This window comes from Ictalurus punctatus, chromosome 18 (assembly GCF_001660625.3).
Source record: "Ictalurus punctatus breed USDA103 chromosome 18, Coco_2.0, whole genome shotgun sequence".
In the NCBI taxonomy this organism is placed as follows: domain Eukaryota; kingdom Metazoa; phylum Chordata; class Actinopteri; order Siluriformes; family Ictaluridae; genus Ictalurus; species Ictalurus punctatus.
The window spans coordinates 1,698,918-1,723,780 of NC_030433.2; the positions used below are offsets into that span (position 1 = coordinate 1,698,918).

A 24,863-nucleotide genomic window follows, 5' to 3' on the forward strand; every position below is an offset into this window, starting at 1 on the left:
ATATCATATCACTTCCCCAAATTTCATCACCCAATATCATATTAAACGGTCACGTTACGACCGCTTTAAAGCGCACTAGCTAGTTGACCTCACTTAACGCGGAGCACTCTCTTTCTACCGCCAAAGGATCGAGACGTCACTCCAGACCTCACGATTCAACAGAGATGTAATTCTGTAAAACCAGGCCACTTAAAGAGTTCTGCGTCCCGATTATAACTGAAAACCGCAGTACCAGAAAGGACATCATAAAAGACAAAGACAAAATAAAGAGCAGGTGACAGAAAAAGGGGGCTTTTGTTTTGGAAGCCTAATTCCTATGTTTTGTCTGTGAGATCATTGTTTTCAGTTTCAGTTACTTTGATACTCCAAGAATGACTTTTGACACTAATCTGATTTCATACATCAAACCCTACTATAGCACATATACAGTAAATATTGACACTACAGCAGATTGAGTGGTGGACTGGGTAAACTCACTGGATGTTGCTGGGGCTGAATTCTCACAAACAGACAAGAAATAAAAATATATATATATATCAGCTGTCAAAATGTCCACAATGCACCTGTGCTAGTCAGAAAGGACACTGAAATGTACAATGCTCTCCATTTTGACTTCTGGTTCAATTACAAAGGTGAATCAAATGAAAACCTTTTTGGAGAATGCTATTTGTTTATTTAAAATTTTGCATCGTTTACTGCAAATGTGTGTCACAAATATGTATCAGGACTATAAGGCAGCAACGACAAAAGACAACGATGGACCAGTCGTACATTTGTACTTTCGCAACTACAAATTATAATGTACTGTCTCTCTCGTTTATGCCATGGTTTCCAGAACTATTTATAGTAAACAAATAAATAAATAAATAAACGTCCATTTTTTAAACGACCATGAGAAGGGGTTTCCCCAGGCCACCACAACATTAATAAAAAAACCTTTCCTAACATATTTCCAAGCGGGTAAAGCTGAACGTTTAAAGGAACTTCCCGTACGACATAACTGAAAGTGCAACGTACGGCTTAAAAACGCAAACATCCACGAATAAAGCACGCTGACCGGCCGACGTTCTCGACCAATACATCAAAGCCTAGAGCGATTTACAAACTGCATGAAGTGCCAGTAAACGATTTCCAGTTTCGATATGCATGACAGCGTAAATAAAACGAGAATCAGTGCAAACGTGAATTCAAATACATTCCTGGAACAGGTCTTGATGTAACAGCAGTATTAGTTCGTCGTAAAACTTTGTAAGCTCTGTGTGAAACATCCACGGCTGTGGTCACAGTCTGTACAAATACACATTTTAGCTAGCATGTTTCCTGCTGGGAATTTCACACGTGCGCTCGACAGCCACGTGCAGCAATGAACGAAACGCAGGAGCGGATGAGCAAAAGAGCAGCGCGTCCAGGGATTCCTTTGGTTTGACTAGAATGCATATGGCACAATAACCTTTCTATATTTGCAGTATTTGCGTGTCACTCTGTACAAGTCGAATCACACAACGCTCGAACTCAAAGGGAGCTCGGCATTTTCAGGTTTTAAAGAGGTTAGGTCTTGGGTCAAACGTGGAAATGACTAACGTAGCCAGCTTCAGTAGCGAACGCACGTTAGGAGGTTACGTACGTTTCTTGTAGGAACGTTTATGTTCGCGAGCTAAATTTCAACATGGGAAAGATTTCATGAGAGCTACGACACACGCGGTTCACTTCTGTAAACGTATTCCTCGGCCCGGAGCAAAAGTCCTGTCCAGATTCCTGCCGGACGAGACGCAGGAGTAGTGACAGCATTTTAAAGGGCCTGTACTAATAATAATACTAATGATATATTATTTATGTTGAATATGTTGTCGCTCAGACCTGAAAGACAGTCATCGGTCTGTAAACATTATCACGCTGCAATAGTCCGTATGCAGTTCAAGGCTTTCAAAGGGGAAAGCGCTTGCTTTTAGTAATACTGATGTTAAATCTGAAAAGGGGGAAAGGAAAAAAAAAGATTAAAGCAGCAGTGTGTAATTCCCTGTTTTCCTGTGTTGGCACTTAAAGTTAGCAAGAGCATCTGGGTAAAGATTCCACGATCAGCCTTTTGTGCATTTCCCAAAAATCTCCATACGTAGAGGAAATAAAGGAGGATGCTTTTTTTTTTTTTCCTAAATGCCTTCGAAAAGTTTTCATACTTAGTTCGTTCTCATGACTCACACGACACTGTTGACAAACTTATTAACAAATTCAATAAAGACCGGAAGATCTACTGACGAAGGCACGACCGACATGGTACTAGCGTACATAGTCGCTATGCGTGGAGACTTTCGGGACACTCTGTAGTATATAGCGACTGTTGGCTAAGTTGAACAAACACTGACTGATTATATTTCACACCGACGTACACGAAACCTTCTCCATTTACCTTGAGAGAAAGCGGTGGCAACCGAGAGGACGCGGGACTAACGCGTGTCACACGAAGGCGGTGGGGCTAGGACTGGAGAGTTCAAAACACCTGCACAACTGCCGATCGTTCCGTACTCACATGTCGACTGGCTCGTTTACTATATTTACTGAGGGGCAAAAGCCTCTTGATGCGTTTCTAAGTCACAACCTCACGTCCAACAGAGAACTCTCATGTTTACAGATGAGACACACACACACACGATCCTGGAACATACACATCTGGATTCAGAGTAGTAACCATAGCACTTGGTGGTGGAAAAGCTGTACAAGTTCACAAGGCCCTATGAAACTATCAAGCGTAGCCTTATGCAACCTCATATAACCACATCATCATGTAGCTCCTCTCATTCAGTGACGACTCCTGCAACGTGACGTCGTCTCATGTGATCTCACATGGCCTAACAACACAGCACAGCCTTGAAAGAATACTATGCAAAAGAAAACAACTGCTGATTTCCCCTTTGGGCTTCCTTATGAAATCAGGAACAAAAAAAAACAAACAAACAGACTAGCTGCTGTAAGTAATCATCACTAAATCAAAAGCTTAACTAGATGAAATGGATAAATATTGAAATGGTTTCGAATGAACGTAACATGACCACAGTTCCCATGTTGGTTTTCGCCGTCATCTTTTCCGGATGTCTTACGGCAGTTCGAGGTAGGACCCGAAGCGTGCTATTCCTTAGCACAGAGGTGTCTGGGTTCTTGTTCAGCTCACCATGTCGGATATTGGAATTTTAATTTTCCCTGCGATGCCCAGCGTCTGTAGATCTGTTTCTCTGTGATGAAGCGGTGGCCGCCTCTCCGTGCACGCTCGTGCACTTTGTACATGCCGCACTCGTCCAGACGATACGGCTCGTAATAGTGATACGGCACCGAAGAGTAATTGGCGAGGCTACACACACACACACACACACACACACACACACACACACACTTTAAAGGCTGTGGACGGTAGGTTTTTCATTTCCATCAAAGAAGGATTTCAACCAACGCATTCAGCAACCTCAGTTCGTATTTTAAAAAGCTTCCCAAAATGAAAAAATAAACACGTTTTGTATGTTCGCTTTTCTCTGTCGACTTTTACCATTTTACTGTGAGGAAGTAGAACTCAGTTTCTTGTATACTCCTGAGGACTGCTTGATTGACAGCCTGTTTATCTAGCCTTACTGTTGTGACGTTTGGCTGTACATTAGAGGTCGACCAGTTTTGTCGGAAAATCGGCATCGATAACCGATAGCTGGAACTGTAAAACGGTAAAAATCCACACCGATAGTTTTTCATCGCACAGTACGAGAGAACGGACAAATTTTGTTGTGTTATTTGAAGTGTTTTTTTTTTTTTTACATCCATTTTGGATGGCTCTACTATTATTTGTTATTTGGAGTATTACTTTTTGGTTCAGTTTGGATGTATATCCTTTACTTACTGTAATATTTATTAACATATATATAATTTTAAAAAAGTACAGGACATTTTCATGGTACAGCCAGTGCACGTTTAAAAAGCATAATAGGTGCACTGTAAAAACTATCGGTCAGTGAATCGGTTATTGGCAGATACTGCCCGACTTACTTATCGGTATCGGTAAAATCCACTATCGTTCGACCTCTACTGTACATGTCTAATTTCTTTGTAATCTTTGTAATAATAATTACAAACATTATTATTATTATTAGTAGTAGTAGCACCTTAAATTTAGTTGTTCAGTTTAAGAAACATATCCAGACTGATAGAAATCTCACGAACCTCACAAATCGTAATGCACGTGTGCGCACACTCACCCGCAATATGAGCCATCGATCATCCCGTAAACATTAACGCTGTCGCACACGTCCAGAGCAAAAATCATAGTGAAAAATCCGGTGCTGAGGAATGCACCCGACTTCATTCTGAGAGAGCGAGAGAGCGAGAGAGAGAGAGAGAGAGAGAGAGAGTGAGAGACGGTAAGAGTGAGAGCGAGTGAGAAAGCAAGTGAGAGTGAGAGAGCGTTTGAGAGTGAGAGAGCGAGTGAGAGTGAGAGATCATCAGCTGAGTTATAATTAAGATTTGTTAATTATACACACACACACACACACACACACACACACACACACACACACACGTGGACATGGTGTAACTTTAAAAATATCATTTCAGCTACATAAATGGACTTTAACTGGTTCTTAGAGTATGGCTTTAAATGTGTCCTGCATGCACATTTCTAGGTCAAAGCTACATACTAAAGGTACAAAATGTGTACCATCCCAGTGACAAGGAAAGACACAGATGAGTACCCTCATGAGTACCTGTTCTTTCCGGTTTCATTCTGGAAGATGCGATCACACTGCATCATCTTCTCCCTGCTCACAGCATAGATGTGTGCACCTGGGTATTTCAATGCCATTTTGGCAATCATATTGAACACTCGTCCCTTGCCGTCGTGCCTCATGTTCTGCTCAGGTCCCCAAACCACATAGCGTGTGTTTGCCTCTTGCTGGAAGAAAAAGGCCTCATGGTGCAGCAGGCGTCGCACACTGGAGTGCGAGACGACTCGGACAGTCGTCCTATTGCCCACATCCGCCTCAAAGCCACGTGCCGGCGCTGCGTTCATGCGGATCACGCATTCATGCCCGTCAATCTCACGCCCACATCCGCTGCCTAGCACCTGGCCCGAGCTGGAGACCACGGCACAGCCGGCACAGCGCAGCGCCAGGTACTGTTACAAGGAAATTAAACAGTTAGTATGTGTATTATTGATCGTTTAAAAGGTTGCTTCTTAACAACTGTCCCAATATAGAATTATGACAATAACTTATGGCAGTTTATTACATTCTCAAAGGTTGACGTTATTTATAGGCATAATAGCTTTGATGATGGTGGGTTGTGATTTCCACCACTGAAACAAAATGAGAAAATCACTGACAAAATAACAAAATAATAATAATAATAATAATAATAATAATAATAATAAATCAGGAAACCTACACGTGAACTTGACCTGATGCCAGATGAAATTCTCACGTAGCCACGAAGTCCCAGATCTACTTCTCCTGTTTTGCTTACGTGATTGTACCAGAGCAGCAAAGAGAGGGTGATGAGGAGGAGGAGGAGCCAACCAAACTTCTGAATGGGGATTAAAAATAAATAAATAAACAGAAAATGGAAACATGATTCAGTTAGAGAAATTATGCAGTTGGGCATTAACACAGTGTGACATCAGTAATTTATCACATTAAATTAAAAGCACATCATTTAAACAACAACAACAACAAATAAGGTTAGTTGATGCACATCTGTCAGGAAGAACATCCCTCAAAATCCAGATGTTCACATGCTGCATTTTATCACACCATCATACCAGAGACTTCATATCCTTCTGAAGCCACAGGCTCTCCCACCAGGTCGCAAATTACTTTCACTCAATCATCCTATAACAAGAATAAAACAAGCTGAATGATCAATAAACAGTAAAATTATTATCAGACAATAACGTAACAGTAATAACAATGGGTTTGTTCATCATTTGTTAACGCGGATTTTGTATTACAGCGGGCTGAATCCCAAACGCGTCCCTTTTGGAGATATAGTACACTACTTATAGTGTAGGAGCCATTATTCCAAACCCTATGTAGTGCCCTTATATAGGGAGCACAGAGGCGTTTTAGATACAGGCGAAGAAATTCCGGAGAACCGTAACAAAAAAAACAAAAACCAAAACGATTCGAAAGCCATAATAGTTTTGTAGTATGTTTTGATATATTAATTATATATATATAAAGATATATATTAATTACAGAACAATATATAATAATAATAATAATATTATTTTTTTTTAAAAAACAACGATAAATTAGATAAGGGCATGAGCCTTCTTACATTTTCCTCGCGACGCTCATGTTTATGTTCCGGAGTGAACAAGTCATCGAGATACTTAGTTCCGACATCATCGTCATTTCATTGGGGTCAATTAAAACGGGTCATGGTGGAATAACTGGAAATGCACAAAGTTGAAAAAAAAATATAAGGAGGATGTGAAATGGGTCATATTGGTATGTTGGGGGGTGGCTTTTTACAAATTAAAAATTGGCACGGTGTGTAGGCTACGTAAAGGGAGCAGATCAGTATTCAGCCCATAATGTAGCATAGCTCGTAGGAATGGACAGTTGGATTCCACGCGCGTGTCGGTTCTAGCGTTTTGATTGGGCAACGCTTACCAAGTCTCTGCGACTATTGGTGGAACTGGCTGTCAATTGACTCGGCAGCCCCGCCCTTAGTGGCGCAGGTTAGGTTGCGTGCAGTGCGGCGTCGAGAATGTCCTTCTCCAGCAGTCATTTGGAGTGAGTGTGGCTGTGTTTTATGTTTATTATTTTCTTTTTAGCATGCTTAAGGTAATATCCCAGTTCAGGGTAATGTTACTATTTATATTTGCCAACAAGTGGGACAGAAAGCAATAAACAGTGTTTGCTTTGGAAGCTGCGAGTTGTTAGCAGTGCTAAATAGCTAGCATGCTGTGTTTGACAGGACGAGTGTTATGTCAATTTATCTGCCTACACAGAGTGAGATAAATGTCAACATCAAACTAAGCAGACGTCACAGAGAGTCTACAAACTCTCTCTCTCTCTCTCTCTCTCTCTCTCTCTCTCTCTCTCTCTCTCTCTCTCTCTCTCTCTCTCTTCTTTTTCCTTTCTCACAAACCATTTCCCATATCTGTCAATAATAGCAGTCAAATTAATGATGCTTCAAGTCATGGTAAACATTATAGGGATTTTATTTCCTTTTTGTAGTTATGGGTTTGTACATGGGCAGTAATGATAATGCTCTTCTTTCATGTCCAGCAGTGTGATGTTCTCTGAAGAGGACATTGTGGGAACAAGATGTTTAAATGGTGATTCCGAGCACTTAAAAAAATAAACAAATAACCCCAACTCCAGCTGTTTGAACATCCTGTTCAAAAGTCCCCCCCCCCTTCAGAGCTCTTAATGCATCGTGTTGCCTTCTTGAGACTCGGTGAATAGTTGCACCTTTTGTAATAATCGTGTACGAGTCGTCCTCAGTGTGAAAAGATGGATCTCGATATCATATAGCCGCTGTTGGAAAGGGGTCGTATATACATATACGCTGGAAAAGGAAAGAATGTGCAGGACCGGGAGGATTTTTCTGAAGAACAGTGGGCAGTTGAACTGTTCAGGACAAACAAGGGACTCATAAAGAACTATCACAAAACATAAAAACAGTCGTGGATCATCCAGGTAACGACACACGGTATTAAGAATCAAGCGTGTGTAAACTTTTGAACTGGTTCTTTTGTGTAAATTGAGTTGTTATCGTGTCTGTCTGTATGTAAACATCCGTCATGTGAAATAGCTTATTCAGAGCAGGACTAAATAATAATAATTTAAAAAAAAACATGCAATTTTTATGATCCCTCTTTTTAAAAAAAAAAAAAATTACATTTAGCAAATTACGCAAAGGGAACGTAAACTCACGACCTCCACTGTAATTGTCTAACTGCCGTGTAAAACGCTTCCGTTGTAGACGTGCTGTTGTGAAGCATTATCGATTCATTTCCTACATCAGGCCATGACGCGTCCCTTTGGTGACTAGTTTCTTATAAACTGCACACCCTGATGTGTTTTATTCAATATTTATTACATACTAAATATATCCTGGATCTGTGACTGAATCAAGAATGGGTGGACTCTAAAGCCTGGAAGAACCATTAGGTCCTGATGGGAAAAGCTGCAGTTGAAAACGACTTGGCCAATACCTGATTGCCTGGATTGAACCCATATTTCTAGATTGTATTTAAAAAAAACAAAAAAAAAAACAACAACCCCAGTGTGCATTTAATATATGCACAGCTTTTGATTGCGGTGCTGATTATACATGATCTTTATTCAACCCCAGCTTGTTTATCACCTGTTGGCAAGGGAAAATGTCCAAGAACCCTGGTGCAAGTTCCACTGTGTGTCGAAATGCATTTCGTATCACGTGACTCCAGTAACATGGAGATCTGTTTATTTAACCAAAGCCACGACGCACTGTTTTCTTGTCTCCCAGGCAGCAAAAGTAAAACACAATGGACCTGAGAAGCTGAAACGCTGATCCTCGATCAGCTGCTCCCCTGTGATCTTAGGAAAAGGGCAGCTCTAGCAGCTCCGCTCATCTGAGGTCGGTTTGAAGGCCGAGTCGTTGGCTGACCCAGGGTCAGGGAGCCAAGCTTCGGACGTGAAGGCTCATAAGAAGTGGTGGAGCTGAGATGTCTTTCAGGCAAGCAGAGGGCATGTCCATTATGCAGGCCTTAGCCATGACTGTGGCTGAGATACCTGTCTTCCTATACTCCACCTTTGGGCAGGTACATCCACACACACACACACACACACACACGCACACACACACACTCACTCCCACAGTTGATCTGCTTTTGCCTTTTTCACCAATTATATCTTATCAAATTACATTCATAATTAGTTTTATATCCGATATTATCGTAGCTTATCTGAGCTATGTCTTATCTAACTAACACACACACACACACACACACACACACACACACATGACTACAGCACAGGAAAACATGCCACAACACAGTTGATTAGCCTGCTGCCTGACTTTAGTAGACATCGCATTTTCTTCTCTCTCTCTGTTTACTTTAATTCAGTAGTGCACAGAACCCTCCACTAATATTGGCACCCTTGGTAAATATGAGCAAAGACGACTGTGAAAAATTGTCTTTATTGTTTAACCTTTTGATCTTTTGTTAAAAAAAATCACAAAAATACTCTGCTCTCATGGATATCAAACAATTGGAAACACAACACAGGTTCATCCCCAATATATATATATATTTTTAAATATAGGTATGCCACAATTATTGGCACCCTTTTAGTCAATACTTTGTGCTGCCTCCCTTTGCCAAGATAACAGCTCTGAGTCTTCTCCTATAATGCCTGATGAGTTTGGAGAATACATGGCGAGGGATCGGAGTCCGTTCCTCCATTCAGAATCTCTCCAGATTTCGAGGTCCAGGCTGGTGGACTCTCCTCTTCAGTTCACAGATGTTTTGGCCACTCGATCTATCCTGTTCAAGGTACGTTGAGCCCCCGTGAGGACCCGAGGTAGAATAGGTCCCCAGCACCACCTTGCCGATTGTAAGAAGTGACAAATGCGGCGACGCATTTGCCGTGTGTTGGAACCTGTGACTGTGGAGTAAGAGATCCTGGTACTTGAGGAACGTGGGTGACTGCGGATACCTTTTGGTAGTTTGGTTCAAACTTCACATAGGCGGGCGTTTGGAAGGGCCCGGTCCAGTCGATCGGCTAGTCAAGTCTTACCTTGGAGGGTGTTGGCTTAGGGTCTGTCGGGTAATATGAACTTGTAGTTGTCTTTTGCTCGAGTATATCACCCCTGTATCCTTGGTGCATAACCAGAGGATTTCCGTGGCTTTGTGCATCCCCTTGTTGGGCTCCAAGGCGGGTGGGGAGCAGGAGTGATGGAACTAAATAACATAAATATGTCTCTCTCTCTCTCATTAAAAAAACGCCTAAATTACTGGAATGCCCTGCTTTACCTACCTCGATCTTGCCATTAAAATAGCCACTGATGCTGGCATGGCATTAAAAGAACAATAAACAAACGGTGTGTCGAGACGATATAGACACACGTCCAATTCCAGGTCGATTCATAACATTTCCAGTTGACTGGAATTGTCTTAATTATTGCCCTGATAGTGGAAATGGACATTTTCAATGCTTGTGCTATTTTCTTACAGTTGTGAAGCTCAACAACCTTTTGCTGCACATCACAGCTATTGTTTTTATAAACTTGTGTTGTCTGCAATTATTTGACATCCATGAGAGCAGAATATTTGGTGATTTTTATTTATTTATTTATTTGATTTGATTTGATTTTTTTTTAACAAAAGGTTAAACGATAAAGTCAATTTTTCACGGCCTTCTAATGCTAATGCTCCTGTCTCTCTTAGTCTATTTTCTCACAGCTGCGGATGACCCCCAGCCTGAAGAAGGTGCTGTTTGCGACGGCGTTGGGCTCCGTGGCCCTGGCGCTCACGGCGCACCACCTGAAGAGACGCAGCAGGAAGAGGAAGCAGGTAGCGGAGAAGTCGGCGCCGAAGACGGTGGGCATCCCGGAGCAGCTGCTACGTTCAGCAAGACCCGCATCACTAAAGAGAGGTCAGAAGCGGCATCAAAAACCGTGTAGGACACGTATAACACACGTATACACCTGTACGCACTGTTCAAAATACAAGCTACAGGGTGTAGGATTTTTTCATTTGTTAAAATGTATTTTAAAAAAGTGATTATTGTGGGGGGGGGGGGGGGTAAGTATATAAAACTTCTTACTACTGTACTGTTATGTATTATGTTAGTACACTATAAGTGTCATTGCTTCTAGGCATCTTAATGAACGTAATGGGCGTCTTAATATATCTATATGCATTTGTTTATTAGTTTGTGTTTGTATGGTAACATTAATCTGCGTGTGTTTGCAGGTCCGTACCCGGGGAGACAGATGATGAGCCCGAGTACTCGCAGCAACGACACCATGAGTGGAATCTCCTCGCTTGCTGCAAGCAAACACTCGAGCTCTTCGCACACATCGGTATGAGACCCACGCGTAGAGTGGTGCTTGAAAGTTTGTGAACCCTCTAGAGTTTTCTATATATCTGCATAAATGTGACCTCAAACATCAGGTTTTCACAAAAGTCCTCTATGTAGACAAAGCGAACCCAGTGAAACAAATGACAAATATATTCAACTCGGTCATTTATTTACTGAGGAAAATGATCCAAGATTACGTAATCTGTGAGCGGCAGAAGTATGTGAACGTCTAGGATCAGCAGTTCATTTGAAGGTGTGTGTGTGTGTGAGTGAGCGAGCGCTCGGTATTATTTAAAGAACAGGGATGGATCGATCAGAGTCTGATCTTCACAACACATGTTTGTGGAAGTGCATCATGGCATGAACAAAGGAGATTTCTGAGGCCCTCAAAAAAAAAAAAAAAAAAAAAAAAAAGAGTTTGAAAAGCAAAGGTTCACATACTTCTGCCACGCACAGTTGTGTAATATTGGATCATTTTCCTCAATAAATAAATGACCAAATATAATATTTTTGATCTCATTTGTTTAACCGGGTTCCCTTTGTCAACTTGTAGGACTTGTGTGAACATCCGATGACGTTTTAGGCCATATTTATGTAGAAATGTAGAAAATTCGAACGGGTTCACAAGCGTCCCAGCACAACTGTACGCGATACTCCAGTTTCTCACACGGAATTTTTACATGTTTGTCATCTGCTATTCCTATAATGCTAAATACAGCATGGTAGACTCTTATTGGATGTGTATGTTTGCGTGTATATCTTCAAGGGGCGACTCCCTCCATCTCCCAACCAGTCAGCCGCTGTAGCCACGCCGGAGCCTGTGGCGGAAGAGCCAGGGGCGATGGAAGATGCAAATGCAGAGAACTTATACCTCATGGGTAATTAAATCTATTCGTGTTTATGTAAATAGGAAGTCTGGGGTTAATTTATGCGGCGTTGTGGGTTTATAAAGTTCTTGCTCTTTTCTTTGGCTGATAAGAAATGCTGACAGTTGTACACGAGCAGTAGAATCCATTTCCTCCTTAGTCCAGTCCTTTATGTTTGTGTTCTGCCCGCTGAAGAGCAGACTCGTGAAGCCGAAAGCTGGCGAAATTCATTAAAAATGGCCTTCTTGTTTTGCTTTTGTGCTGTAGAAGAAACCTTAGAGCCAGAGCCGGTGCTGTAGAGACGGGAGGTGTGGCAGTATGAGCATGTGACGCTCACTCGCATTCATTATTGATGAAGCTCTTCTTAATGTCAGGAGGTCAAAGTGAGGGATCGCCTGAAAGCCATCGATCAGGAATGCTTGATTAAAAAAAAACAAAAAAAAAACATTACAGCCACCGAGGAGGAGGAAGTGCGCACACACAGGACTTACGTTAATGCTATTGAAAACAGTTCCATTTTTACCACGCAATTACACGTCAACGTGTCGGTTATATATTAAGGATAAGCTTGACTATATTCTCTCAAATGACGGCGAACCTCGCGTTATCTGTGTCTGTATTTAAAGCTGTCGGGTGAACTGAAGTGTCTGTGCATCCATGATTCAAGACAGTTGATCAATTAAACTGTACATTTCCTAATCTGCGCAAACTCTAGAGACTGCTGTGTGTGAAATTCCCAAGTAGTCGCTGGTAATAAACGGTCGCTCCCTGTAGGTATGGAGCTGTTTGAGGAAGCGCTGCAGAAGTGGGAGCAAGCGCTGAACATCAGACACCAGACTCCGTCCAACTCCTCTGCTGCTAACAGCCTCGCTCAACAGGGGGCAGCACTCACGGTAAAATCCACTCATCTCCCCTTTACTCGGTTCTGAATGCGTCACGCGAACGTGTGGAGGAGCGTAGAGTTGAGGTCTCGGCCGGAACGTACCCGACTGACGGAATGAGCAGAGTAGCAGCGTAAGAGATTTGATTTACACGTAGCAGCTCGCTAACAGAGTAGCATTTGAGTATTTGAATGCAAATGTTACGTTTTGGAAATAATAAGTGTTTTTATTGCGTCAGTTTCTCCTGCTTTTTGGGAAGCGGGTAGGGGAATGCACCAGATTGCAGTGTTCTCTTCGTGAGCCGTAATCGTTAATACGCAGGGATAGTGGTTAGGAAGAAATGCCGTAGTGTGCGCAGTAATCGAGATTGTACAATTCCTGAACGAATTATCTTGCAAAATGGCAACGTTAACTGATTATGTAAAATGTGTGTGTGTGTGTGTGTGTGTGTGCGCGCTGTGATCATAACAGCCAGAAGGTCGTAATCGAAAATTTGCAGAAAAGCTGGAGTTCCTTCTGCACCGGGCTTATCATTTGCAGGAAGACTTTGGCAGCACAATACCAGCAGATAGCCTGCTAGCTGACCTTGGTAAGCATACACACACACACACACACACTTATTTGTACTCACATATTCTTCATGTTTTATTCTTTAGGTTTTTATTGTGTATTTTTTTTTTGTGTGTGTGTGTGTTCCAGAGAGTGAAGGCACATTAATTCTGCCCATTGTGGAAAGCTCCCACGGGCTTCGGGATGATGACGCCGTTACCATCACGTCAGACGATTCTTTCTTCTCGGCAGCCGAGGTTGAGAAAAACTCGCGTGCGCACTCACACACACGTACACACTTACTTTCGCATACAACCCCGATACACATTGCACACCATTTGTTTCTGTTTAGCGACTTCAGTCACGTCAAACACAAGACTCGCGTTTGCAGTTTCGTTCATTTTTGGAAGTCCGGTGTAAAGTATAAAAAGCGTTGTATTCATTCGCAAAGACGCCCGGGGTGTTCTTCCGAAATAAATACCAACGTCGGAGACCACCGTTTTGTTTTCAATCAGACGGACGTTTAGGATTTATTGTAAATTGTTTGGAGGCAAACAGTAATGATGGGGAAACTGTACGTCACATGAATACCATCATCAGTCAACACAGCCGGGCTGGAATTATTTATGCAGGTCAATATTAAAGTTCTTCATTACAAATAAAATATTCACAGATTTTACTGGTGAATGACAGAAAACAGAAACCCATACAGCGGTCTTCAGATGCAAATACGTCCCAATTACTCGGATTTCCCAGTATTACTACTAATCACTAAAACAGAATCAAGGATTTCTCTCTTTCTCTCTCTCTCTCTCTCCCTCTCCCTGTGCTGTAGCTCTTCGAGACGTTTGCTCTCGGTGAGGTGTATCATCCCTTAAAGCCTGCAGCTCTGTATGAAGAGGCGCTGAATTTGGTGAGAGAAGGGAAAGTAGAATGCAGATCACTCAGGTACTACATGCTAAACAGTACACAGTAGTAACCTACACACACACACACACACACACACTCGCGCGCTCTCTCTCACTCTCTCTCTCGTAGTGTACTTCATTTAGTTCAAACCTTACGAAGATGTGATGTGATGCATGTGTGTGTGTGTGCGTGTGAGATTGATTGTATGCTCTTCAGAACAGAGTTGCTGGAGTGTTACAGTGATCAGGACTTCCTGGCTAAGCTGCACTGCGTCCGACAGGCTTTCCACGTCAGTGTACACACACACACACACACACACATCTATTTTGGTCTCTGCTGGTTTCTTTTTTGTGGTTTCCTCTCTTTCTCTTCCTTTTTGGCTTCACTCACTCTCTCTGATGTTTCTTATAATCTGCTTGTGTGTGTATGTGTGTGTGTGTGTGTGTGTGTGTGTGTTTGTATAGGTGTTACTGTTGGATGAGACTCACAAGACTTTCTTCATGGAAACAGGCAAACAGATAATCAATGGACTCTTGATCAAAGCGAACAAGGTAACATGAGAGGCTCTGTTTATAACAACGTATAGAATAATCCTAGGTCATACCCCCCCCCCCCACCCCCTTTTAAAGTTCCTGCAGATGATTTAGAAAACCACAAAGATGTCTCCTCAATCAGTTCCGACCGTGGCCTGTTTACTAATTGCAACACGATGTAGAATAATATGCGCATTAATAAGTGCATCACCTCCACCTTTCCATATGCGGTAGCACACAAGTGGGATTAATGTCTGGCTGGGTAATTACTTATGGAAAGCAGTTAGATGACTCATTGTAGCCACTCATCATTGTGGGCAAAAGTTTGCGCGATCTTGTTAAACGTGCCCGCGGTATAATTCGCCAGTGACCGAGCGAGTACACCCATGACAGGTTATGAGCAGAAACGTGGGATTAGAGTAGTATTCACAGCACATTAATTAGTGGTTAATAGCATAATGAACAAATTAATAGCGTGATCTTTTTTTAAATATTTTTAGTTGTTTCTAGTTTTTAGATTAGTATTCAGTACGTTGCCCTTCCTATGTCAACTTTAATGTTTGTGCGTTTTGGATTCTTTGGCTTTCCAGAACATTTTTGGATACTGAGTCAGAGATATTACAATACCCAGCACAAAAAAAAACATTTTTTCTATGTAGGCATAGTGACATGACGGACAATGATTATTATTTTCTAAGAGATTGTGTGTGTGTGTGTGTGTGTGTGTGTATATAGAGTCCAAAGGCATTTTTGGAGAGCTATCAGGACATGTTAGTGTACACTCAACGAGAGGAGACATGGCCAAGCACCAAGATGGAACTGGAGGGACGAGGGGTCTGTGTCTCACGCTCACTCCTCTCTTTGTTTGCCTTTCTTTTTCTCTCTCTCACTCTCACTCTCTCTCTCTCTCACTCTCTCTATCTCGCTCTCTCCTCTCTTTGTTTGCCTTTCTTTTCTCTCTCTCTCTCTCTCTCTCTCTCTCTCTCTCTCTCTCACTCTCTCCTCTCTTTGTATGCCTTTCTTTTCTCTCTCTCTCTCTCTCACTCTCTCATCTCTTTCTTTGCCTTTCTTTTCTCTCACTCTCTCTCTCTCACTCTCTCTCTCACTCTCTCTATATCGCTCTCTCCTCTCTTTGTTTGCCTTTCTTTTCTCTCTCTCTCTCTCTCTCTCACTCTCTCCTCTCTTTGTTTGCCTTTCTTTTCTCTCTCTCTCTCTCTCTCACTCTCTCATCTCTGTTTGCCTTTCTTTTCTCTCTCTCTCACTCTCTATCTCACTCTCTCATCTGTTTGCCTTTCTTTTCTCTCACTCTCTCTCTCACTCCTCTTTGTTTGCCTTTCTTTTCTCTCTCTCTCTCTCTCTCACTCTCTCATCTCTTTGTTTGCCTTTCTTTTCTCTCTCTCTCACTCTCTATCTCACTCTCTCATCTCTTTGTTTGCCTTTCTTTTCTCTCTCTCTCTCTCTCTCTCCTGTTTGTTTGCCTTTCTTCTCTCACGCTCTCTCTCTCATTCTCTCCTTTGTTTGCCTTTCTTTTCTCTCTTACTCTCTCTTTGTCACAATCTCTTTCTCACACACACACACACACACACACACACACACACTTTTCTCTCTGTGTGGTATGCTGTAGATGTCTGTGCCGTTATGTCTGCTTGTCTCTTTCAACTGTCTTAAAAAAAAAAAGAAAAGTGTGTGTGTGTGTGTGTGTGTGTGTGTGTGTGTGTGTGTGTGTGTGTGTGTGTATATATGTGTGTATATATATATATATATATATATATATAACACAGTCGTTAGTCGATGCGTTAGCCCTTAAACCCATTGCTTGCATTAGACTTAAGGTCAGGTGCAACTTTTATAAAGCTGTTTTAGTAATGTTGGCTTCTGGCCTTTGACTTCTGCACAGGTGGTATGTATGAACTTCTTCGACATCGTGTTGGACTTCATCCTCATGGACGCGTTCGAGGACCTGGAGAACCCGCCTACCTCCGTGGTCGCCGTCTTACGTAACCGATGGCTCTCGGACAGTTTTAAAGAGACGGTAAGCTCGTTCTTGCAAACAGTTTGGAGTCGTTTGCTCTTCATATTATAAATTCTTTATTCTAATATTTCGAGGCGCTGGATTTCTGATTCCCGTGAGCCGTAATCGTCAAGATTAAAACAACGACAACAAAAAAACGCTGGGAATATGTCACAATGTGTAATGAATCTAGGATATATGAAAGTTCCACTTTTTGAATTAAATTACGGAAAATTGTTTTTTTTTTTTTACTTTTCCTCAATATTCAAATTTTTTGAGGTGCACCAGTATGTTGTATCCAGGGCATATCTCTGTAGCGCCTGTAGTACAATATTCAGAGCATAGATTCCTCAGGATCGGCAGCCGCTATGTTGCTATTCCAGAGAAGTATGATGTGTAATATTCTATCTGCCATTGACGTTATGTTACTGAATAGCTCATACATTGTTTGTTTATTTATTTATTTATTTATTTATTTATTTAACAATAACTCCTCTATTTGTCTCTCAGGCTTTAGCTACAGCATGTTGGTCAGTACTGAAAGCCAAAAGAAGGTTACTGATGGTAAGTCATTGAAAAAAATTTAAAGAGCCAGTGAAGTGTCTTCAGGTTCCACACACACACACTTGTATGTAATCTGCGTGATGTCCACACACAATGGAGCGGAAGATCAAAAACCTGTTAAAAAGAAGCACAATGTGCATTAGCCTGTAAGCACAAACAATGAGATGACATCATTGTACTCTTATCATGCTATTCCTATAATTGCGATTGATTTGATCCTATCCCGTGTAATATTGAAGCTGTTGAGATCGGCCTTAGGGCGAGTATAATAAACGTGTACCACCTTGTATTCAAACTCTGCTAGCTAAATAACTAAAACTTGGAGAACTCCCAGAGGTGTCCTGTGCCCCAGTCTTCGAATTCGAATATTCAAATGGATGGAGAAAGACAGACAAGACAGATGAATGAACGGAAATGTGAAATCTATAAATAAATGTAAATGGATAAACCCTTGGGGCTTTGTTTAGGTTCCAGATGGGTTCATATCTCATTTCTATGCCATCTCGGAACACGTGAGTCCAGTTCTGGCGTTCGGATTCCTGGGTCCCAGACAGCATCTGACTGAAGTGTGCACCATTTTTAAGGTAAGATGTGCACAACAAGTCCATCACTAATGTGTTTTTTGTGTGTGTGTGTGTGTGTGATATCCCTCATCATCGGGATATCGTGAGTTCGAATCCCCGATAATGTCACGGCCATCCATGGCCGTTAGACAAGGGAGTAAAATCGGCGGTGCTTTCTGGGTGAGGAGAGATGACATACTCTCTCACCAACGCTAGAGAGAGAGAGAGAGAGAGAGAGAGAGCATGTTGCCAACATGCTCTGACCAGTGAAACTAGTTCCGGTCAAATTTCCAGTAGTGTCTGGAGAACTTCAGGCACTTATCTTTTGAGGTTCGATGACCGAACAGGCTTTCTCTTGGCATGCCTTCCATATTATTTGCTGGCATGGAGGTGCTGTGTAATTGTAGATTTGAAGAACTGGTGACTCCAGAATGCCACCATCTTCTGCAAATCTCCAGCCATGATCCTTGGACAAACATCTTGCCTCTCTAACCTTCCTCCTTGCTGTACATGGTGACAATTTATTCTTGTTTTGAACTTGACCGTTATTGTCCTCAATGTGGGTATGGTTGTTTATTTGTTTGTTTGTTTGTTTGTGCAACACACCTTTTGTCTGATCTCCTTTGTACATTCTGTAATCTTCCCCGTGTTGATCACTGACTAAGGGAAATATGACTTTGTGTTACCTTGTCTAATATAACTGAAACAGGAAGTCATGGATGACTGCTTAAGGGTTTTGAAAAAAGTAAGATCTACATGGGAAGTTGCTTCAAATACACCTCGCTCATAAGAATTTTTAGTGGTACCAATAATTGACACATGGTTTTGTAAGGAAAAAGAAATATTTGCGGTAAGCGTTCTATATTTGCGTAGCATCATTTGACTTCAGTGAAAGGTTAGAGTGCTAATATAAGCTTTACCGAAAACATGTTCTTGAATACACGACAAGTTTATCTTTATCATGCTAAATAACGCTTTTTTTCTTCCCCCGTGTTTTAACAGCAACAAATTGTGCAGTACCTGAAGGACATGTTTGACCACGACAAAGTGCGCTTCACATCGACTCAGTCGCTGGCCGAAGACATTCTGAGTTTGTCTCACAGGCGCACCGACATCCTGCTGGGCTACCTGGGCATCGAAAATCTGCCTGAAGCTAACGGGGCGCTGCCTACTAGCCCAGGCGAACAGGACTGACGACACGACTGTAAGAGAAAAGAGAAATAGATCGAACTTCTTTAATTCCAGATCCAGCGGCAGATCTACGCTCGTCATATTTAGCAGACCGGAATGTAAACAATCAGTAACTATCCTCAGCAGGACCGAGTCTTAGAGTTTCTCTGAAGAAATCGACACTCGGTCTGGGTTCTATGGCTGAAACTCTTAGACTACCGCTCCTGAAATAGCAGGCGGTAATAACTCTTGCATCTGTTACTATTAATCGAATCGTCTAGTTGAAACGGGTTAAGTCTCAATGTCGTAGATCGGATTGATCTGCGACGGAAGATTACAGTTTCTGTTGCAGCCTGACTGACAAAACCTAGAATAAGCCAATAAGTGATGTATGCAGATCTACAACGTGTAATCGAAAGTCTTCAGTTCTTTGAAAGATGTCCTGTAGTGTCCCTACCAGCTGGACTGAAATATTCTATATGCCGAGGTCAGTGGAAATGCCACCTTGTGTCAACTTTAGCCGACAGAACGCTAACATTGTTTTCTCGAACAACGTCAAAGTGTTTCTTCGTCCGTCCGTCAGATCACCAATTAGCTCTAGATGTGGATGTCGGCGCCGAACACGGATTTCCTTCGAGACCGTTCGGGTGTACGGTCCGGGACATGTGACCGAGAACCGCTGCTTTCCGAGCCTCATTTAATCCCACGACCACCGAAGAAGCCGCACGAACAAGCGCACCACGGATCCCAAAATAACACTAAACTAAGTAGTCTAGGTCGTGTTCACTGCTAGGTTCTGTCTCTCTGTCCTTAACACGCCCTTGTATATAATTATGTCGTCCGTCGATGTATATTTTGGTATGTGCGTTATATGTGTAACTGGAGATATGAGGAGTGTGAGGAACCTATGTATATGTACTCTGGGGGGAGTCAGAGGTGGGTTGCGTGCTAGCCAGATCAAGATCTTCGGCAGGTGGTTATCGTCTGTTCAATATCGGAAGTATAATTCCTGTAATCGTTACGTTCGAGCAGGTTGTAATTATCATTTAGGATGATGAAACGGGTATTCAGGGCACTGAAGAATGCGAGGGACGCTTGGAATGTATCGGCTAACACTGGGTTTCATTTAAAGTCGAGTTTATGGTTTATTAGCAAGGTAAAGCTTTCTACTGTAATGAACTGCAGATCACAAACGTCTGACTGAATAATAAATAATATATAGTCATGCTTCAATTCACATCATATTAGGATGAATCTTTCCCAATCCTGCTCTTATAATTCCCAGTGTACTGCTGATTTTATATTTTTTTCATCTGTGTTAAAATGCTACTTTTTTTTTTATTTAAATTTTTTTATTATTCTTATTTTTTTCTTTTTTTTTTTTTTAACTAATGCAGGATTAGGATACATACCCTTTGATTTCCAATACTATTTTTAACTCGCCTTTATCAACTGGGTTTTTTTTTTTTCCTTTCTTTTTTTAAAAAAAATTATTTTTTTTCATTTATGATTTATCACATGTGTATGCATTAAATGGAAGCGTGTGCACTGGGAAATTTCCCCCTGCTCTAGCGTTTCCTGGACTGTTTTCCCAAGTGCTTGCCTTTTTATAAAGAGTTGCCAACTAGCTAGCAAAATAAAATAACGAAGCTACGTGAGCTGCCGCGCACGTAGACGAGTCGGCAGCGAGTGGCTGAAGTCTACAGTTGCGCTGATTCCATCACTTAGCTAACAAATTAGAAACCTGCTAGTGTATAAGTTCTCATCAGGAAGCCATGTTCCCTCCAAGATAAGCAACAATCATTTTTTTTTTATTTATTTTTTTTTAAAACCAATTTTTGTATAGGCTTTCGGGACTAGCTAGTTAAATTTGGTTCAGAAAAAAAAAAAAATATATATATATTTTAAATCCCGTAATTCATACTCGATACCGATGACGCATCTATTTGAGTCTTAATGGGCAAAACATGAGACATGCATGTGTGCACGTGAAATTGTGTATGGCATCTGATAATGTTTTGTGTTTTCCTATTTCCATCTCCTCCCATTTAACTCCAACCAAGTCCTGTAATGAAGGTTCACCAGCCTTCATTTGCACTTTATTGTTTTAAAAAACGATTGCAAATCCGACACGCACGGCTTCAATCGGATATTTATAGTAATACCGCCTAGTCAAATATGTTGCCTCTAAAAGCAGTGCTTGTGTTTCTTTTCATGCGTATCTTTCCTTCTTGGGAGTGTGCAGTCGTGTACGTTTCATGCCGAAAGGCGGAACAATGCAAAGAAGTGCCAAAAAGTAAATTGGCCAGCGTTTACTTTTACTTAAATGATGAGATTTCTAGTTCACTTGATTATGCAGAGTTGGTACACAGCTATGACGTGGTCAACATTGAAAGCCTGAGGAATGACATTGGATGAGTTGCATCGTTTGTGCCTGTGTTCTTTCTATATGACTTCTTTCTCTATCTGTCATATCTGTCATGGACTGATATCTGCTTTATGTCACTTTCGCTGTGTCACTATACAACAACTTGATCAAAACATGACCTTCGCTGTGTAAGAAAATCACTTAACTAGTACAGATAGCTTGCGGTGCTAAACTGCCATCAAAACTACCGGGTGTCCCAAAAGTCTCCACACATGGGGTTAAATAACACCTTTTAGCAAACAGTTCATTCTCATGGCTGGATCGGGAAGCTGTCGCAAGGTTACGATGAGACCCGAGAGGCTTTTCACCTGCTGGTGTGAACAATGGATAACTGATTATACACCTTAACTGAGAATGGTTTTTAGAAAACCCCGTTGGATGTCACTGGCTGAAATTATACATTTTTTTTAAAGTCTAAAAAAACCCAAGAAAACAGTTGATTTGTTTCCGCACGTCTCGTATGTTGACGTTAAGAAACCATAAATGCTTTTAGTGACTTTTTAACCATGCCTAGGCTGTCATCCATGTAGGGTAAGGAGACAGTTTAACAAACAAACCAGAGGCACGAACGATCTCTGATAATTCCTTCCAAGCTTTATTTTTCTACATAATGTCTCTTGTATATTATAGGATAAGATGAAGCCGTGATTATATGTTTCCCCCCCCGCCCCCATATTGTTGTTAAACAGTAAATGGTTACTAATTGTAGGTAGGAAATTGGGAAAGTGACAAAAACCGCAGACCATACGCGCCATAGGATTGGTCTGAAAAACCATTTGGGCACCTTGTTCGGATTTGTTGTTTTACCACGCCATCTAATTTGCATAGAAAATTGGGAAAATTCCAATTTAGCTGAAATCATGGCTCCGCGTTGGACACTTGCATAGAAAATGAATGGTCATCTGTCGCTTTGTCCATCATGCTACCTGTGTATAACTTTCATCTGTAAAGAAGACACTGCAGGAGCAGTACATGCTTTTTTTTTTTTTTTTTTTTTTTTTAAAAGCTGACTTATAATTACAGCTCTTAAGGAGAGGATTGTAAATGGTAGCCTACTGTACAATGAGATGCCTGAAAGGTTCGACCTTAATTATTCATTTGTTCTTTTTTTATTATTATTATTATTATTATTCCTAAAACATGTTAATTGTAACCATGAGTTGACCTGAAAGGTGTTCAATTTACTGACGTTTGAACTGTAATAATCGTTCGTTGCATGTTATTTGCGTATCTGTATCCGTCTGTTAAATATCTGGTTTTCCCTTCGTGTTTTTGTTGCGACGCTTTTACATCGAGGACATGGGAACAGTTTTGAGGAATGAAAAGAACAAATGTTATAATGGAAAGTTTCAGGACAAACTTTATGATGGATTTTGACTTGCTGTAATTAAAACTATCTACATCAATATGACAATACTACAAGATACATTTTAGCTACATGATACTGGGTAGACAATATAAATGTAGTAATTATACGCAGATTATGAATTATGTAGAAATTCATTTTGGGGAAGCCGTGTAATCTAAATCAGGATGTGCTCCATGTAGTAGTTTTATAGTTTGGAATGCTATAATGGGAATATTTTGGTTATTTTGTTATTGATCATTCATGAACAAATCCATAAATGTGACCAATCATTATAGGAGAGCTAATCTGACGTTTTGTTACTTATACAGTCCCCTCCAAAACTATTGGAACGGCAAGGCCAGGTCCTTTGTTTGTGTTATACACCAAGGACGTGATGGATATGAGATGAGTGTTTAGGATTACAGCTTTTATTTCCTGGTATTTACATCTAGATGTGTTAAACATCATAAAACCTTTTGTATCAGACCACGCAATTTTGAGGTGAGCAAAAGTATAGGAACAGATAAGTCTTAAAGTAATTAACACTTAACATTTGATTGCATATCCCTTGCTTGCAATAACTGCATCAAACCTGCGACTCACTGACATCACCAAATTGTTGCTTTCTTCTTTCGTGATGCTTTTCCAAGGCTTTTACCGCAGCCGTGACACTACCTCCACCATGTTTCACAGATCGGCTTGTACGTTTTGGATCATAAGCAGATCCTTTCTTTCTCCACACTTTGGCCTTTCCATCACTTTGGTAGAGGTTCATCTGTGATTCCAGAACTTGTGTGGCTCATCTCTGTACCAGGGAATAAAAGCTGAAATTTTAAACTCTTCTCATATTCATCTTTTGACCTCAAACCCAAATGTCTACAGCAAAAACAGTTGACTTGGGTTTGCTGTTCCAATAGTTTTGGAGGGGACTGTGTGTTTCAGTAACAGCTAGGAATCAGATACAATGATCTATGGCAAAATTATAAAACTTATCTACTCTAATGTGCAGCTCGTCACATGCTTGTGTGTTATGTGCCGGTTGATATTTCAGTGTTAAGTGTCTTGTAAAAAAAAAAAGCCGTGTTAAGCTGTGCTTTCTGAACCTTTTCATGTAGCTTTTGAGCAGTACTAACGTTGGGCGTCTATTGAACTTCTAATAACTGAGAGTTTTAATTTGGAAGGTCATCGTAATTTGATGATCATAAATGTGTTTGCTGAGTTACACCCCTCAAAAAGTGCACTGGAATCTTCTATAAAAGCAGTGAATGAACATTCTTTTGTGTTTTCATGGATACTAGTCTGGCAAACAGTTGGCAAAAAAAAGAAAAAAAAAGTTTTAATCTGATTTTTAATCATGTATATGTGCAGGAACCAGGGGTCACCTTTAAAAAAAAAAAAAAAAAAAAAAAAAGTTCTTATTTCCATTTGCCTTTGGTGTAAATCCTGGTAGTCAATTCCGGCACAAAAGCGTTGTACTTGTGTCTGACATTTGTATTTTGTTTTTCTTATATCTGTACTTCTATTGCACAAACATTAAAAAATATATCATTTTTGCTGTTCGTCTTCTATCTCATCATTTCTCTTGTCACTAACGTTTCTTATGGAAGCTTAGTGGTTTAAACCTGTTACAACCCCAATTCCGAAAAAGATGGGACAGTCGACTGTTCACTACTGTGTAACATCACCACCTTTTCTTTTAATAACACTTATTAAGCGTTTGGGCTCTGAAGACACGGGTTGGTTAAGTTTAATAAGTGAATTTTCTTTTAATAAAACACAATTTGGAGTTCAAAACACTTGAAATCTTAGGTGTATTGATTTTGCAGGTAAATAAGTTTTGTAGGTAGCATTTCAAGTCATGTTTAGTCATGATTACCTTGCTTAAGTAAAGACAACCTTAGGCTTTACAGTGTACTTTTCCCACAGAAGAATGTCACATCTATTGATATTTCTGTTGAATAAACTATTGAAAACGCTATTTCACCTTGTGGTT

At 40.9% G+C, this 24,863-nt stretch overlaps 2 protein-coding genes across 4 annotated transcripts; one reads left to right on the forward strand and one right to left on the reverse strand.

Annotated features, from left to right (window-relative positions):
- Nucleotides 1-1,667: 1,667 nt before the first annotated feature.
- st6galnac4 (ST6 (alpha-N-acetyl-neuraminyl-2,3-beta-galactosyl-1,3)-N-acetylgalactosaminide alpha-2,6-sialyltransferase 4) lies at nt 1,668-6,440 on the reverse strand. The gene is made up of 6 exons (XM_017493178.3): nt 6,304-6,440; nt 5,786-5,855; nt 5,413-5,550; nt 4,734-5,143; nt 4,230-4,337; nt 1,668-3,340 (listed from the first exon to the last, which is right to left on the reverse strand). Exons 2-6 carry the CDS (start codon nt 5,795-5,797, stop codon nt 3,160-3,162), a joined length of 849 nt encoding a protein of 282 aa, XP_017348667.1. The 5' UTR covers nt 5,798-5,855; nt 6,304-6,440; the 3' UTR covers nt 1,668-3,159.
- Nucleotides 6,441-6,634: 194 nt separating this feature from the next.
- miga2 (mitoguardin 2) lies at nt 6,635-24,423 on the forward strand. Of its 3 annotated transcripts, none has more exons than XM_053687862.1 (17): nt 6,663-6,764; nt 7,266-7,676; nt 8,488-8,782; nt 10,412-10,619; nt 10,940-11,049; nt 11,815-11,926; nt 12,689-12,807; nt 13,267-13,384; nt 13,495-13,601; nt 14,180-14,292; nt 14,470-14,542; nt 14,718-14,804; nt 15,522-15,620; nt 16,684-16,818; nt 17,308-17,361; nt 17,829-17,945; nt 18,927-24,423. In XM_053687862.1, the coding sequence occupies exons 3-17, from the start codon at nt 8,687-8,689 to the stop codon at nt 19,116-19,118; spliced, it is 1,740 nt and encodes a 579-aa protein (XP_053543837.1). In that variant the 5' UTR covers nt 6,663-6,764; nt 7,266-7,676; nt 8,488-8,686; the 3' UTR covers nt 19,119-24,423. The 3 variants fall into 3 exon arrangements, with proteins under 3 accessions (XP_017348663.1, XP_053543837.1, XP_053543836.1); XM_053687861.1 differs by having other exon boundaries at nt 6,693-6,764; nt 7,263-7,676; XM_017493174.3 differs by lacking the exon at nt 7,266-7,676 and having other exon boundaries at nt 6,635-6,764.
- Nucleotides 24,424-24,863: the final 440 nt, after the last annotated feature.

Excerpts from the sequence above, each read along its gene's own strand:
- st6galnac4 (XM_017493178.3), bottom strand. Across the intron at positions 5,144-5,412 it reads GCATCAGGTCAAGTTCACGT|TACCTGGCGCTGCGCTGTGC; the intron begins GTAGGTTTCCTG and ends TCCTTGTAACAG. Across the intron at positions 3,341-4,229 it reads ATCGATGGCTCATATTGCGG|CCTCGCCAATTACTCTTCGG; the intron begins GTGAGTGTGCGC and ends GTGTGTGTGTAG.
- miga2 (XM_017493174.3), top strand. The coding sequence starts at position 8,687 with ATGTCTTTCAGGCAAGCAGAGGGCATGTCCATTATGCAGGCCTTAGCC. Across the intron at positions 12,808-13,266 it reads AACAGGGGGCAGCACTCACG|CCAGAAGGTCGTAATCGAAA; the intron begins GTAAAATCCACT and ends TGATCATAACAG. Across the intron at positions 14,543-14,717 it reads GCGTCCGACAGGCTTTCCAC|GTGTTACTGTTGGATGAGAC; the intron begins GTCAGTGTACAC and ends GTGTTTGTATAG.